At 43.8% G+C, this 13,634-nt stretch overlaps 1 protein-coding gene across 2 annotated transcripts in view; it reads left to right on the top strand.

The window, feature by feature from the left end:
• Positions 1 to 12,672, top strand: part of LOC106582120 (glycogen synthase kinase-3 beta) — a 38,891-nt gene extending 26,219 nt beyond the window's left edge. The window contains exons 3-11 of one of the 2 annotated variants that reach the window (XM_014164873.3): positions 733 to 816; positions 5,487 to 5,597; positions 5,702 to 5,832; positions 6,043 to 6,149; positions 6,290 to 6,387; positions 6,602 to 6,709; positions 8,995 to 9,181; positions 9,416 to 9,502; positions 9,671 to 12,672. In XM_014164873.3, coding sequence (XP_014020348.1) covers positions 733 to 816; positions 5,487 to 5,597; positions 5,702 to 5,832; positions 6,043 to 6,149; positions 6,290 to 6,387; positions 6,602 to 6,709; positions 8,995 to 9,181; positions 9,416 to 9,502; positions 9,671 to 9,741 — 984 coding nt within the window. In that variant the 3' untranslated portion in view covers positions 9,742 to 12,672. The remainder of the gene's footprint in view (positions 1 to 732; positions 817 to 5,486; positions 5,598 to 5,701; positions 5,833 to 6,042; positions 6,150 to 6,289; positions 6,388 to 6,601; positions 6,710 to 8,994; positions 9,182 to 9,415; positions 9,503 to 9,670) is intronic. The other variant, XM_014164874.3, reaches the window with a different exon arrangement.
• Positions 12,673 to 13,634: the final 962 nt, after the last annotated feature.

Raw genomic sequence — 13,634 nt, 5'->3', positions numbered from 1 at the left:
TGACAGGTCAGCAGTAATGATTGCAGTGCCATCTTCTGCTCTGCTCTGCTCCGTATGGCACTACGTCCTCTCCTCTCCCTGGCGATGGGAAAGAGGGCGTTGCCTGTTTGCAATGCATGCTTGTCTGCTGGCCTGTCTGTCTCTGTCTGTGAGAAACAGGAAACCACATTGGAGGATGGGGATGATGTCACTGGCTAGTTGAGGGGGTGTCTCAATGGTAGATGAGATTACAGTAGTAGGCTAACATTGCTCATACGTGTCCCTCCATACAGTACCCTATGCATGTAGTTTGTGTTTGTCAGAGTATAAGATGGTTTTGTCTCTGTCAGTGTACTGCCCTCTCAGTGGTCTTGTTCTTTCTTAGTTACAGGATTACATCCAAGTCGTTCCCAACCTCCACTCCCAGTCACACTCAAATGGCTGCGTATCCCAGGGACATTTCTGTAGTTCTGTTGAACACTCCTGGCTTTCCCGCTTTCTCTCTCTCTCTGCATTCCAGTGTGGATCAGAGCTGTGAGCTCTGGCTACTCATCCTCTGTGGGTGGCTACTCCTTCTTTTGGCCTGTTTGACCTGGAGTTCTCCAGATTGAGGGCCAACATTTATTGTATATTGATGGGAGTCAAATCTCTGCTGTGTTTCTGTAGTCTAACCTGGCTCTCCATCTGCTCATGCTGTACACTGTTGAAACAGTAAGTAGTATTGACTGACATCTGTCTCTCTCTCCCCGTCAGAACCGCGAGCTGCAGATCATGAGGAAGCTGGACCACTGCAACATCGTTCGCCTGCGCTACTTCTTCTACTCCAGCGGAGACAAGGTCCATCTGTCTGTCTGTGTCCCTCTGTCTGTCTGTGTCCCTCTGTGTCTGTCTGTGTCCCTCTGTGTCTGTCTGTGTCCCTCTGTCTGTCTGTGTCTGTCTGTCTCTGTCTGTGTCCCTGTGTCCGTCTGTGTCCGTCTGTGTCCGTCTGTGTCCCTCTGTGTCCGTCTGTGTCTGTCTTTGTCCCTCTGTGTCTGTCTGTGTCCGTCTGCGTCTGTCTGTGTCCCTCTGTCTGTTTATCTGTATGGCTGTTTGTCTGAATGTCCTGTTCCTTCTGAATATTCCTTCTCTCAGTATTCATAACCCATGAATGGTTGAGTTCGGAGAAGCTGTCATTCGGATGGTGATAGGGAGAGCACTGACAAATATAGACCACACTCGTGTGTCCAATCTGTCAGAGTGCACGTATGCAAGCACTCACAGAATCAGGTCCATGACAATGCAGAAATGAATCCTCCCACCTAGGAAACCTAGTCTGGACTGGGGTTGGGGTGCCCATGCGTGAGGATTAGAGAGAGAGGCTGGGGGAGAGGGGAGAGTGCACAGAGCAAGGGGGTTGCCTGACTAAAGGCCACCTGCTAATTTTAGGAAACACCAGCTGCTAGGGGCCTTCTTGTGAGCCTCACTCTTCTCGTCTCTCTTCTCCATCTCCTCTCATTTCCTCCTACCCCCTTATTTCTCTCTGTTCTAATTGTGGATAGCTGGCATAGGGTGATTCGGCTGGGGATTACAGTTTTTAGCAGTTGTGTTAGCAGTAGCAAAAGTGTTAGCAGTAGCGCTAGCAGTAGAAATAGTGTTAGCAGTAGCAATAGTGTTAGTAACAGCAGTAGCGTTAGCTGTTAGCAGTAGTACTAGTAGCAGCAGTAGCAAAAGTATTAGTAGCAGCAGTAGTATTAGTAGTAGCAGTAACGTTAGCTGTTAGCAGTAGTATTAGTAGCAGCAGTATTTTTTTTTATTTAACATTTATTTATCTAGGCAAGTCAGTTAAGAACAAATTCTTATTTACAATGAAACAGTAGAAACAGTAGAGTTAGCTGTTAGCAGTAGTTTTAGTAGTAGCAGTAGCACTAGCTTTAGCAATAGTATTAGTAGCATCAGTAGTATTAATGGCAGCAGCAGTAGTGCTAGCTGTAGCACTAGTATTAGCTGAACAAGTGTTATGAGCAGTAGTATTAATAGTATTAGAAGTATTACTAGCAGCAGTAGTATTAGTAGCAGCAGTAGCACTAGATGTAGTGTTAGTAGTAGTAGTGTTAGAAGCAGCAGTAGCATTTGCTGTTAGCAGTAGCACTGTTAGCAGTAGTGTTAGGATTATGTGGAGTTATGCAAGGTCGGAATCTGGACTGATTGAACACTTCTCTGGTTCACTCTTAACTCACGTGCACAACACACCTGAAACACAGTTCAAGGGCTCTATTTTTGGCAGGCGTTAGTTTCAAACGCACGTTAGTTTTCAATTTAGTCATGTAAAAACTGCCGCACTGGCTTTTTCCAGCCATAACGCCAGGTTCCTCAGTTTACCTGTTTAATATCAGCTAGCTTGTGCTCAGATGGGAGGGGTGGATATATTTGAAGTGTGTCCTTAAAAACATGAGCCAAAGTGCTCATTTCAGGCAGTGCTGGTAGGGATATTTAAACCAACCAAAGCAGATTTTAGCGATAACGCAGTTGGTTATGGCATGAATTATGACAGCGGTAATCCTTGACGCACCCTTCCCATATGCACATGGAACAAGATGTGGTTTCGGTACCTGTATACTTCATGAAACACTTAATGTTTTTTTCCCCCATTTTGCTTTATTTGATTAAAAACCAAGCATAGCCTTGTCTGCTTGGGGATATGATCCAGCAACCTTTCGGTTACTGACCCAACGCTCTAACCACTAGCGTGTTTGGCTTGTGAGACTGCTTGGAAATAATTCTTAATCACCAAAGCTGTATTAAAAGATAAAGTTTGAGAGGAGCAAAAACAGTGAGCTGACGTTCCCCTTTTTATTTATTGTAGGCAGGCCTGCATTATTTTAGCCATGCTTGTACGTACATAAATCCTCCGTTATGTAGGTTACATCTGTCCATGCCCATCATGAAATGAGAGATGGGAACCTTGGTGAACCTCGCATTTAGAAGTTATTTTCCAGTAATAAATGTTTATTTTCCGTTTCATATTTTTAAAACCCCAGCCCCTGGTAGGCTACTCTTACACTAGGCCTTCTATAACGAAGGTTGATTCAACAGCAATGCCTCATGTTTTTTTTTTTATTCCGGTGATTTTATGATATCATTACATTTGACATGTATTTATTGTTGTTGGAAATAAAAACGGTGCTTGTTTTTCATTTAATTTGATTAAAACCAAACTTTCCCTGGTTTTATGGTGAGAACGGCCGTGGCGCGCATGCAATGACAGTATGGATGCGATCTGTAGATGGTTCCAATATGCCGATAAAACATTATATTTTGGAGCAGTATAAGGGTGACTGGATATTCTCCCTTTCTCTTTATATTGGTTCTTTGTCCTGCTACTGTGTGAAGTTTGGATGTGTGTAAAACCCTCCATAGTCTGCATTGTTTTAATATGATGTGCCCACAGGGAGAAATGATGGTGCCTGTAAGTGTATTTAGACATAAAGCCTGATTAGAATTGAATTAACATTATTCACTTTCTTTTTAGGCCTTATCAATAATTAATTGAATCTTGCTTATTGACAACGTTTGGGATGTCCATGCACAGCCATAATGCAATTTACAGTAGTCCTAGCCCTACATCAGTGCTAATGCTATGTATATATTTCCACATTGAATCCATGAAATTACTTAGAACAATGTGGACTGCAAACAGGTTCATGTTAACATGTTTAGCAAAGATGGGATAGGTCTACATTTAGTTATTTTGTGTCTGTAAGCTGTTTAACAAACTATAATGGACTAACATTGGAGTTGATTCCAAGGCAGTACATAAAAGACTAAATACACTACTTGAATCAACCACATATTTAGCCATGGAGCACATTCTGATTGGCCAGTGAGGGGCCAAGCCTTGACACACCCACAACTTGTTTGTTCATCTACACTACCGGTCAAAAGTTTTAAAACAACTACTCAAGGGTTTTTATTGATTTTACTATTTTCTACATTGTAGAATAATAATGAAGACATCAAAACTATGAAATAACACATGGAATCATGTAGTAACCAAAAAAGTGTTAGACACATCAAAATATATTTTATATTCGTCACGTCTGCTCCTCCCCTCCGGCGTACAATTATGCACACCTGGCACTCATCATTACGCGCACCTGTTAGTCATTATGATTCACTCCGGGACTCCATTACGTAATCATTTCCTCCCCTTTATATGTCACTCTCCCAGGTTCACTCACCAGTTGGTATTGTTCTTGTGTAACGGGGTACTGCCTTATGTTAGTGTCTTGGTTTTGTTGTTTTATTAAAACGTTTCCCCTGCTTCGACTCACCGCCCCATCATTACAATATTTGAGATTCTTCAATGCAGCCACCTTTGCCTTGTTGACAGCTTTGCACAACCTTGGCATTCTCTCAACTAGCTTCACCTGGAATGCTTTTCCAACAGTCTTGAAGGAGTTCCCACATATGCTGAGCACTTGTTGGCTGCTTTTCCCTCGCTCTGCGATCCGATTCATCCCAAACCATCTCAATTTGGTTGAGGTCGGGGGATTGTGGAGGCCAGGTCATCTAATGCAGCAGTCCAACACTCTTGGTCAAATAGCCCTTACACAGCCTGGAGGTGTGTTGGGTCATTGTCCTGTTGAAAACAAATTATAGTCCCACTAAGCCCAAACCAGATGTCAGTGCTAATATCTTTATATGTCTTTGACAGGATGCCAGGCTCATGCTTTTTAAGTGCTCTAGTCTTCCTAGTTGAATATGTACAGACTTGTAGTGTGAATTATTCTGAAATGAGTGCTTGTGCTCCCTCTCTCTCTCTGGGCTCTCTCTGTGCTATCTCTTTCACTCTTTCTGTCTGTAAATCCTACTGTTATCGATAAATTATGTTGAGGTGTGAGCACCATCACCTTAACCTGTAAAAAACATTTATTGTCAGACTGGATGCCATGTCTTGGGGTGTTTGTGTGTGTACGTGCGACGGTATGTGTGTCTACGGTATGCGTGAGAAAGAGAAAAGGGTCAGTCCAGACAGATCTATTCTAGTAGACAGAATTGTGTCAGATTGGCAGTCTCTTCAGACTCCATGATAACACTAGCTCACATGAACAGCCAGCTAGCTTCTCACGCTACAACCTGTCTCCTCTGGTTAGTTTGCTGACTGGCTCTGCTAACAGAGGGAGGGAGAGGAGTCTAATAGGTGAGAGAGAGAGGAGGAGTGGAAGCTTCGCTCCGTCCTTCTTCAGGCACCTTCAAGGGCAGTATGGATGAAGTCTGAGCTCAGAGATGAGGAACGGCTGGCATGTGACCTCACGGCAGACTGTTGACCTCCACCAATCAGATCAGAGGAAGAGGGATTGAGTGGTAGGCTTGCTATAGGGGCAGCGCCCAGCCCCCTGGTGCCCTCGGAAGGAAATGACATCACTGTCTGCGGCAGTGAGCGAGAGAGTCACTGATAGTCAAACAATAGTTACATTGTGCGTGTGTGTTGCCTAACCCCCCCCCCCCCCCTTGTTTCTGTGTAACAGAAGGATGAGGTGTATCTGAACCTGGTACTGGACTATGTTCCTGAGACGGTCTACAGAGTGGCCAGACACTACAGCCGAGCCAAACAGACCCTACCCATGGTCTATGTCAAGGTACCTGTGTGTGTGCGCGCGTGCACACTGTTTCCATCAAGTGTGTCCTTGTCCTCTGCTCTCCATTTCTAATGTGTGCATGTTCTCCTGTGTGTGTGTTGTAGTTATATATGTACCAGCTGTTCAGGAGTCTGGCCTACATCCACTCGTTTGGGATCTGCCATCGGGACATCAAACCCCAGAACCTGCTGCTGGACCCCGAGACGGCCGTGCTCAAACTCTGTGACTTTGGCAGGTCAGTTTAAACTATGTGAAAGAATCTGCAGTTCTCATTAGCTTTGATTGGCTTTGATGATGATGATTATGACAGTGATGTTATTGATAATGAAAATGATGATAATGATATGACTGATGACGAGGACGTTGAACATGGGGATGATATTGATGACTACGATGATGAAGAGTGTGTGACTGACAGTATGTTGTGCTGATGTTGTGTGTCCAGCGCTAAGCAGCTGGTACGCGGAGAGCCCAACGTGTCCTACATCTGCTCTCGCTACTACAGAGCCCCCGAGCTTATCTTTGGTGCCACCGACTACACCTCTAGCATAGGTAGGCTAACAGCCAACTGCTAAATCCCAATTTAAATTAATATACACCCTAGCATGGATAGGCTAGGGTGTAAAATTACACCTCTAGAGCAAGTATGCAAATCACAACATCTTCCTGTTGATGCTCCGCCCCCTCTACAGATGTGTGGTCAGCTGGTTGTGTGCTAGCAGAGCTGTTGCTAGGGCAACCAATCTTCCCCGGCGACAGTGGAGTGGATCAGCTGGTGGAAATCATCAAGGTACTGATACCTGCCTGTCAGTTCTGGTGTTTGCCACCCAATTCTCTCTCTTTCATCGAATGAAAGTTGTCTCTCTCGCTCTCTCTCTCCCTGTTGTTCGCAATTGACCCTCTCTTCACGGCTCACGCTCTCTGTCATCTTCTCTCCCTCCCTTGTCTCTTCCTCCCCCTGTCTCCCGCTCACCCTCTTCTCCTCTGCTGTCTCTGTGCTATAGGTTCTGGGGACCCCAACACGGGAGCAGATCCGAGAGATGAACCCCAACTACACTGAGTTCAAGTTCCCCCAGATTAAGGCACACGCATGGACTAAGGTGAGTCAACAGGTACAGGAACTATTTTACTACTCTACAATCCACCCCCTCCCCTAGCATCATTTCTCTGTGCTCGTCTCGTCAGCCTGCCAGGCATTCATCTCTGCCATCCCATTTAATCTCTATCCCCCAATTATGAAAATCAATTCACCTAGGAACTTCATGATGGGCCCCACCTAGATCTGTAAGGATTGGATAGGTGTAAGCAATATGGTAACAACTCCATCTATCCAGTAGGCTAGCTGGGGTTTCTACCTAATTGCTTACAACCATCAGGTTCTTTCTAATCTGCAAGGGCACATGAAGAAGTCATCAGGGCCCGGTTTCCCAAAAGCATCTTAAGGCTAAATTCATCGTTAGAACCTTCGTAGGAGCATCGTTAAATCTCCGAGCTGTTTACCAAAACCATCGTTATTAACGTTGCACTTGAAAACGCTTGTAATCTAACGCCTGCCTCAGACCACTGGTAATCTAACGCCTGCCTCAGACCACTGGTAATCTAACGCCTGCCTCAGACCACTGGTAATCTAACGCCTGCCTCAGACCACTGGTAATCTAACGCCTGCCTCAGACCACTGGTAATCTAACGCCTGCCTCAGACCACTGGTAATCTAACGCCTGCCTCAGACCACTCGAAGAACAGCTAAGTGCGTTGTTAGATGTTTTTTTTGCCCTCCCGCATCACTTTATACACAGATCTCTGCTAAACATAGAATCACATGGTTTATCGTCTCTCTGTGACCACCAATAACTGCAGAACAAAGTTGATTACAAATACAAAGTTACCAATGTCTTTGCAATTGATACAAACAAGCAACGTATAAAAAGATGCTTCAAATTAATGACTGCATTCAAATATAAACAGTAGGCTATAGGCCTATTTCAATCATATTGAAATAATGTACATTTCATGCTCAATTGATTGCTTTTTGTAGGTTACTGTCTGCAATTTATCTTAATATATTTCATGATGTGTAGCCTAAGGTGTGCAATGATGTGCCGATTTGGTGCATTTTTATTGGGTAAGCATTAGAATAAGCTGTCTTCGATTTGCAGCTGTAGGTTTTAATATCTCTCTATGAACTGATTCGTTGTCAGTATTGTGAAATATTTATAGTGTTAAGGAATGATTTAAATGTAAAAAGCTGATCCGAGCGCAGCGCCCCCTTTCTTTGCTTAGCGACCGTTCTCTATGTGTGGTGTTTTGGGAAACACATGTTACATCTTCATCTGTTGTAGGAAAGATGCATCGTTAAAACACTTGTAAGCCTAAGTTCCATCACAATTGGGAAAACGGGCCCTGGTCAGGTCAGTGACAACTACAACGAAGGGAGTTAGGAAAGAGGACATTGTACAGCATTTGAACAGGGCCCAGCCTTGCCCACTGCTCCAGCATTGGATAACCCCTTTAGCCAATCAGCAGGCAGTGTTGTAGAGCAGGTCCTTGTGGTGGTGCTCCAGACTCCACCTTGTGGTTGTTCTGTAGTACTGCAGCCCCCCTAGCCACCCAGTCTCAAATCAAATTGTATTAGTCACATGTGCTGAATACAACAGGTGTAGACCTTACAGTGAAATGCTTACTTACAATTCCTTAAGCAACAATGCAGTTTTAAGAAAATACCTAAAAAAAAAGTAAGAGATAAAAATAACAAATAATTAAAGAGCAGCAGTAAAATAACAATAGCGGGGCTATATACATGGGGTACAGAGTCAATGTGTGGGGGGCACTGGTGTCGAGGTAATTGAGGTAATATGTACATGTAGGTAGAGTTATTAAAGTGACTATGCATAGATACTAACAGAGTAGCAGCAGGGTAGAAGAGAGGGGCAACGCAAATTGTCTGGGTAGCCATTTGATTAGACGTTCAGGAGTCTTATGGCTTGGGGGTAGAAGCTGTCTCTGTGCTGATCTAGAGTCTCCTACCCTGCCGCTGTAGGGCTGGGCCCTTTACACTTGAACTGGAAAAATATAAAGGACAATTTATGGACAAACTATTTTAATATAATTTATCCAAGCGTACTAACCCCAATAGTTAAGTTTATACTATATTTATGTATACCACCCTCACCTTTGATGACCTCAGGCAGTTAAGATAATATCTGTAACATAGGAAGTAATAATGACATTCTCCATTTCATATCGTTAATAGTCTTTACACCCCTCTCACACCTGCTATCATGACAACATACATCTTTGTGTGCATGATACTAGCTTTAAATTGATTGGTTAACTGATTCCAGTCTTGTCTTTGTGATTGGCTCCTTGACTCTTGTCCTTGCGTGTGATTGGTTGCTAGGTGTTCCGGCCCCGTACGCCGCCGGAGGCCATCGCCCTGTGCTCTCGGCTGCTGGAGTACACGCCCACCTCGCGCTTCACCCCCCTGGAAGCGTGTGCACACTCTTTCTTCGACGAGCTGAGGGACCCCAACGTCAATCTGCCCAACGGGCGAGAAAAACCCTCCCTCTTTAACTTCACCACCCAGGGTAATGCACTCTGTCTGTCTGTTTACCTCTCTTTCGCCCCAGTTTCATTGGTAGTACAGAGAGACTTGTTTTAGTGTTTGAGTTGACGTGAAGACAGTTACTTCTCCTTTATTTATAATGATGTGGTCTCTACTAATGCTACCTGTTGTCACCTGTGCTTGTGGTGTGTTTTGATGTGTTTACCTGTGGTGGGTGTAATCTGCTGTGATCTGGTGTATCCTGTCTCTCTCACAGAGCTGTCCAGTAATCCCTCGCTGGCCAACATCCTAATCCCCGCCCACGCCTGCACTCAGGCCTCCACCCCAACCACCGCCACCACAGGTCAGACCCACACGTCTTCATTCCTCCATCCCTCTCCATCTTCCCTTTCATTTCTCTCTCGTCTCTCAGGAAAATCTCTTATTAAAACACCTGTTTTATCATTGATAAACGTATGAATGGATGTGTAAATTAGTGAACAATCTTTGTCTCTCCTGTCGTCTTCCCTAGATGGTAACAGCACAGATCGCAGCCCTAACACCATTACTGCCTCGGCCTCCGCCTCCAACTCCACCTCCTGAACCCCCCGCCCCAGCCAGGGGTGATGCCAGTGGAGGGATGATGACATGGCAGGGTTTAAAGCAGATGACAACTACAACAACAACCCCAAGTCACCCATCTAGGTGTTTGATTTCTGCAACCTACTCCACTGTGGACATCTTTATTGTCTGTTAGAAGGAAGGAGTGGTGGGGGGCAGGGGGAAGCTGATGAAATATAAGAGTATTCATATATAAATGTACCCTATATACACAATACTAGCCTGCTAATGTTTCCAAGAGGACAATCCTACGTATCAAAGTAGTTAGCTGACCCCACACCCTCCTCCTCTTCCCTGTCCACAATGAAGCCCCCCACACACACACACACACATTCACATGAGGGATCAGTCCCTTCCTCATGCCCTCTCCATACCCCACCCCTTCATGTTCTCATCACTTCCCCTCTGACCCCTTACCTCTGACCCCCTGCTTGGGATGTCTACCCTGGCTCCTCCTCCTGTAGTGCATGGCCTGAGTAAGGTTAGGAGTGACCTTTCACCTTTTACCGCTGCATCGACCTCCACACTTCTGCTAATTAGGCTTAAGGCACACACACACACACACACACACACACACACACACACACCCCATGCATGAAGGTCCTGATATATGTGGACACGGATGTCAGAGGTTTGCTCTGGGTTATTTTTAAACGGTTAGCGAACAGTTCTGTTCTGTTTTTATTTTTGTTTTATATTCTCTGGGCTCGGGTTGGGCGGGATCATTTAGATTGATATGTGTGACATGTCTCTGGTTCTGTGTGCTTGTGTTTATATATATATATATATACACACACAGTTTATATTATGTTGCATTATGTACAAAAATATATATATATAGATATATGAAACTTCAATGGTTCAGAATCCATAACGGTTAGTTGTTGGCTCACAGAGCAGGGGCAATATTTGCTGCTGCCTAAAGACATGAAGAGGCAAGGTGGTGTGATCTCTATTGCTGGAAAAGCCTTTTTTCAGCAGTCACTTTACTATTTCCCTGTGTGTCATCATTTGTATGTTAAGGCTGTAGACCGGACTACATATTGTTCTATTCCTTAACTTTCTCTCTCCATTGATCATGTCACTGTGTAGTCGTGCTGTCAGTTTCTAGGGGATGTCTCCCCCACACATGCTCTGTCTTTAGATGAAGACATTTTAAAGTCATGCATACTTTTTCTTCAACTCGTGTGCCAAATTCCAAATCAACAGCTAGCTTCTACCCTCTAGGCACTTGATTTGGAATTTCAAACATGGTTTCTGGCTGGATTGCGAGAAGTGTTCTTATCTAGGCCTCTGTCACTCCTGGCTCTCTCTTATTGTGACCACTGACTCAGTGTTTGTCTAATGTTAATCTGTTGGTCCAACGTTAATTTAACGTTAGTCGAGTGTTCTTCTGTATCTCTCTCCACCTGGACCACACAACCACCTCACTGGTACAGGCTGAGTCGAGCGTCACCCAGACATATTCACAAAGGTTTAAAATGACAACACAACTACACAATGTGTATATGTACAGTTAATATGCTCCTCACCAAATCCTGACTTGTTTATGTTGTATTTTATGTTGTGATCGTGGTATGTGTGTATATATGCAGACCCATGTACTGTTTATGAGCAAAAACAAAGATATGGAGGAGAAAAGAAATGAAACGAAAATAAGAAAAAATCAGGGCAATATGTTGGAGATTGTAGATGATGATGATGATGATGCTATATCCAGCCATATAGTTCAACCTTTACCTGTACAGTACAGTAGATAACAAGTGTATTATTGTAACAATAACTAGTCATGTATAGTGTATCTATAGTTTGGAGTGCCTTTGCTTTCATACACCTTCGCCTTGCCCCCTCACCTCCTACCCCCTTCCACAACACAACCTTGCATCCCTCTTCGGTGCCGTTGAATGACTTGCTGCCCCCCTCTGAGCTCAGTTTCAGTCTAGCATTGTACCAATGTTAGATCAACTTTAGCATTTTTCTCTTTCTCTGTATGTACACATTCTCCTTGGTGTCAACATCTTCCTCTTCTGTTTTCCCCATGTTAAGGTTATGACAAATCTGTAAAAACATACATATATTGTTCGAGATTATCGACCTGATTTGAAGCAAAGTTTGCTTGAGTTCAATGTTTTTTTCTGATTTCACTAGGATGCACAAATATTTTACACACGCACACTGTATCCAGGGTTTAAGTAGGGGTAGGGGGATTGCCTTTTAGGTCAACAGTGTCATATACACATACATTAGAGTACAGTATGTATTCAGTTAAAATGTTGCTTCTGGTATCAAAGCCATTAAGCCAATTGATGATATTGATTTTGTGACAAGCCATTCTCAGAGGAAATGCAGTACATTCTCTTTTCTTTACCTGCTTCCCTCCCTCCGTCTGAGGGATATTCAGTATCACCCAAGGGGCTTGTCATGCCTCACACCCGTCCCGTCCCGCTTGCTGTAATATTTGCTTTCATTGACGTGTTGCTATCTATCCCATCGCCAGGTCTGTGACCACTCCCCCAACTCCAGTTCAACCAGAGTGAACCATGTCAAATCACACCAAAACCGTTTCAAACAGTTACCAAAAAAAGAACAAGGATAGTGGACTATAAAATATACAGACTATGGCTTCGCACACACTCTCGTGGCTGAAGAATATGCTATCTGGGTTTAAAGAAAAAATAATAAAAGATGATAAAAAAAAACTGTATAACAATACTACTACTACTACTACTAGTACTACTTGAATGCCTCTGTTTGTGACTGACATTTTTATTTCATTTTGAAATGTTTGTTTTTATTCTGTGAAGGTATGCTAAATGTCCACCCCTGTAAATACGTTCCCTTGCGTGCCCTGAGGAATAGTTCCCTGGTACTGTCATTTGCATTAAATAAAGAGTAGGATAGCCTGGAAATGAACTAGTCTTTGCCTCTCTCCGTGTGTGTGTGTGTGTGTGTGTGTGTGTGTGTGTGTGTGTGTGTGTGTGTGTGTGTGTGTGTGTGTGTGTGGCTGTCTGCCATTGCAAATGGTGGCTACTCCGGTTAACTCTTACTCCAGGTAGCCTCAGCTGGTTGATCCAGTGGCAATGCCCTGTTGTGATGTCTGGTGTAGAACCAAGTATGTTTAGTAGAACAGCAGGCTGTAATGACCAACAGCCCAGTACATGACTGACCACAAGAGGGCACTGCCCATCCACTCAATCCAGCCACACATTCTACACTTCTGTGATAGTCAAACTTGCTCTTTATTTGACGGTTAGATACAATAGAGCACTTCAGGTTGATATGACAATTTAAATATAGAATTCATTTTTGGTCACATTTGTTTTACATATAACAGCTTTCCAACAAAAGAACGTAAGGCTAAGGCCACACAGACATTAAAACGCAAATGCATTTTTGTCGGTCAAAAGTTCTACTCATCTCAACTGTTTTCCGGACATCTTGTGTGTTTTTTGACAGATACTCATCTGGGTTGTCCATCATCCACTAACGGATGACTTTCATTGAAAAATTGTCACAATCAGTCAATTTCAGACAGAGTAAAATCTCTGTGTGGCTATACCCTAATTGAAGGACAGCCTGAGGAATTGTAGACCAGAGGTAATTGGTAGGCAGTGCTGGTCACAAGGCTGAGTTCCAAGGTGGCGAGTGCTGGCCATGAGTGTGACTGCAGCCCTGTGTCTGCTAGTGTTACACCACACAGGAAGATAAACATTTATGACAGAAAACAACATTGACCCAACACTCACAAAGCCAAACACATGTCCGTGTAATGTTCTTGTCAAGAAAACACAACCCAACCTTCACAGAATACATGAACCTGCATTTGTAACATTCTTCAATACATAAGATTATGTATCACACTTTGATTCTAATTG

Source organism: Salmo salar, chromosome 21 (assembly GCF_965601325.2).
Source record: "Salmo salar chromosome 21, fSalSal1, whole genome shotgun sequence".
Taxonomy (NCBI): domain Eukaryota; kingdom Metazoa; phylum Chordata; class Actinopteri; order Salmoniformes; family Salmonidae; genus Salmo; species Salmo salar.
The sequence above is the reverse complement of the archived record's forward strand: the minus strand, read 5'-3'. Positions and strand labels throughout refer to the sequence as shown.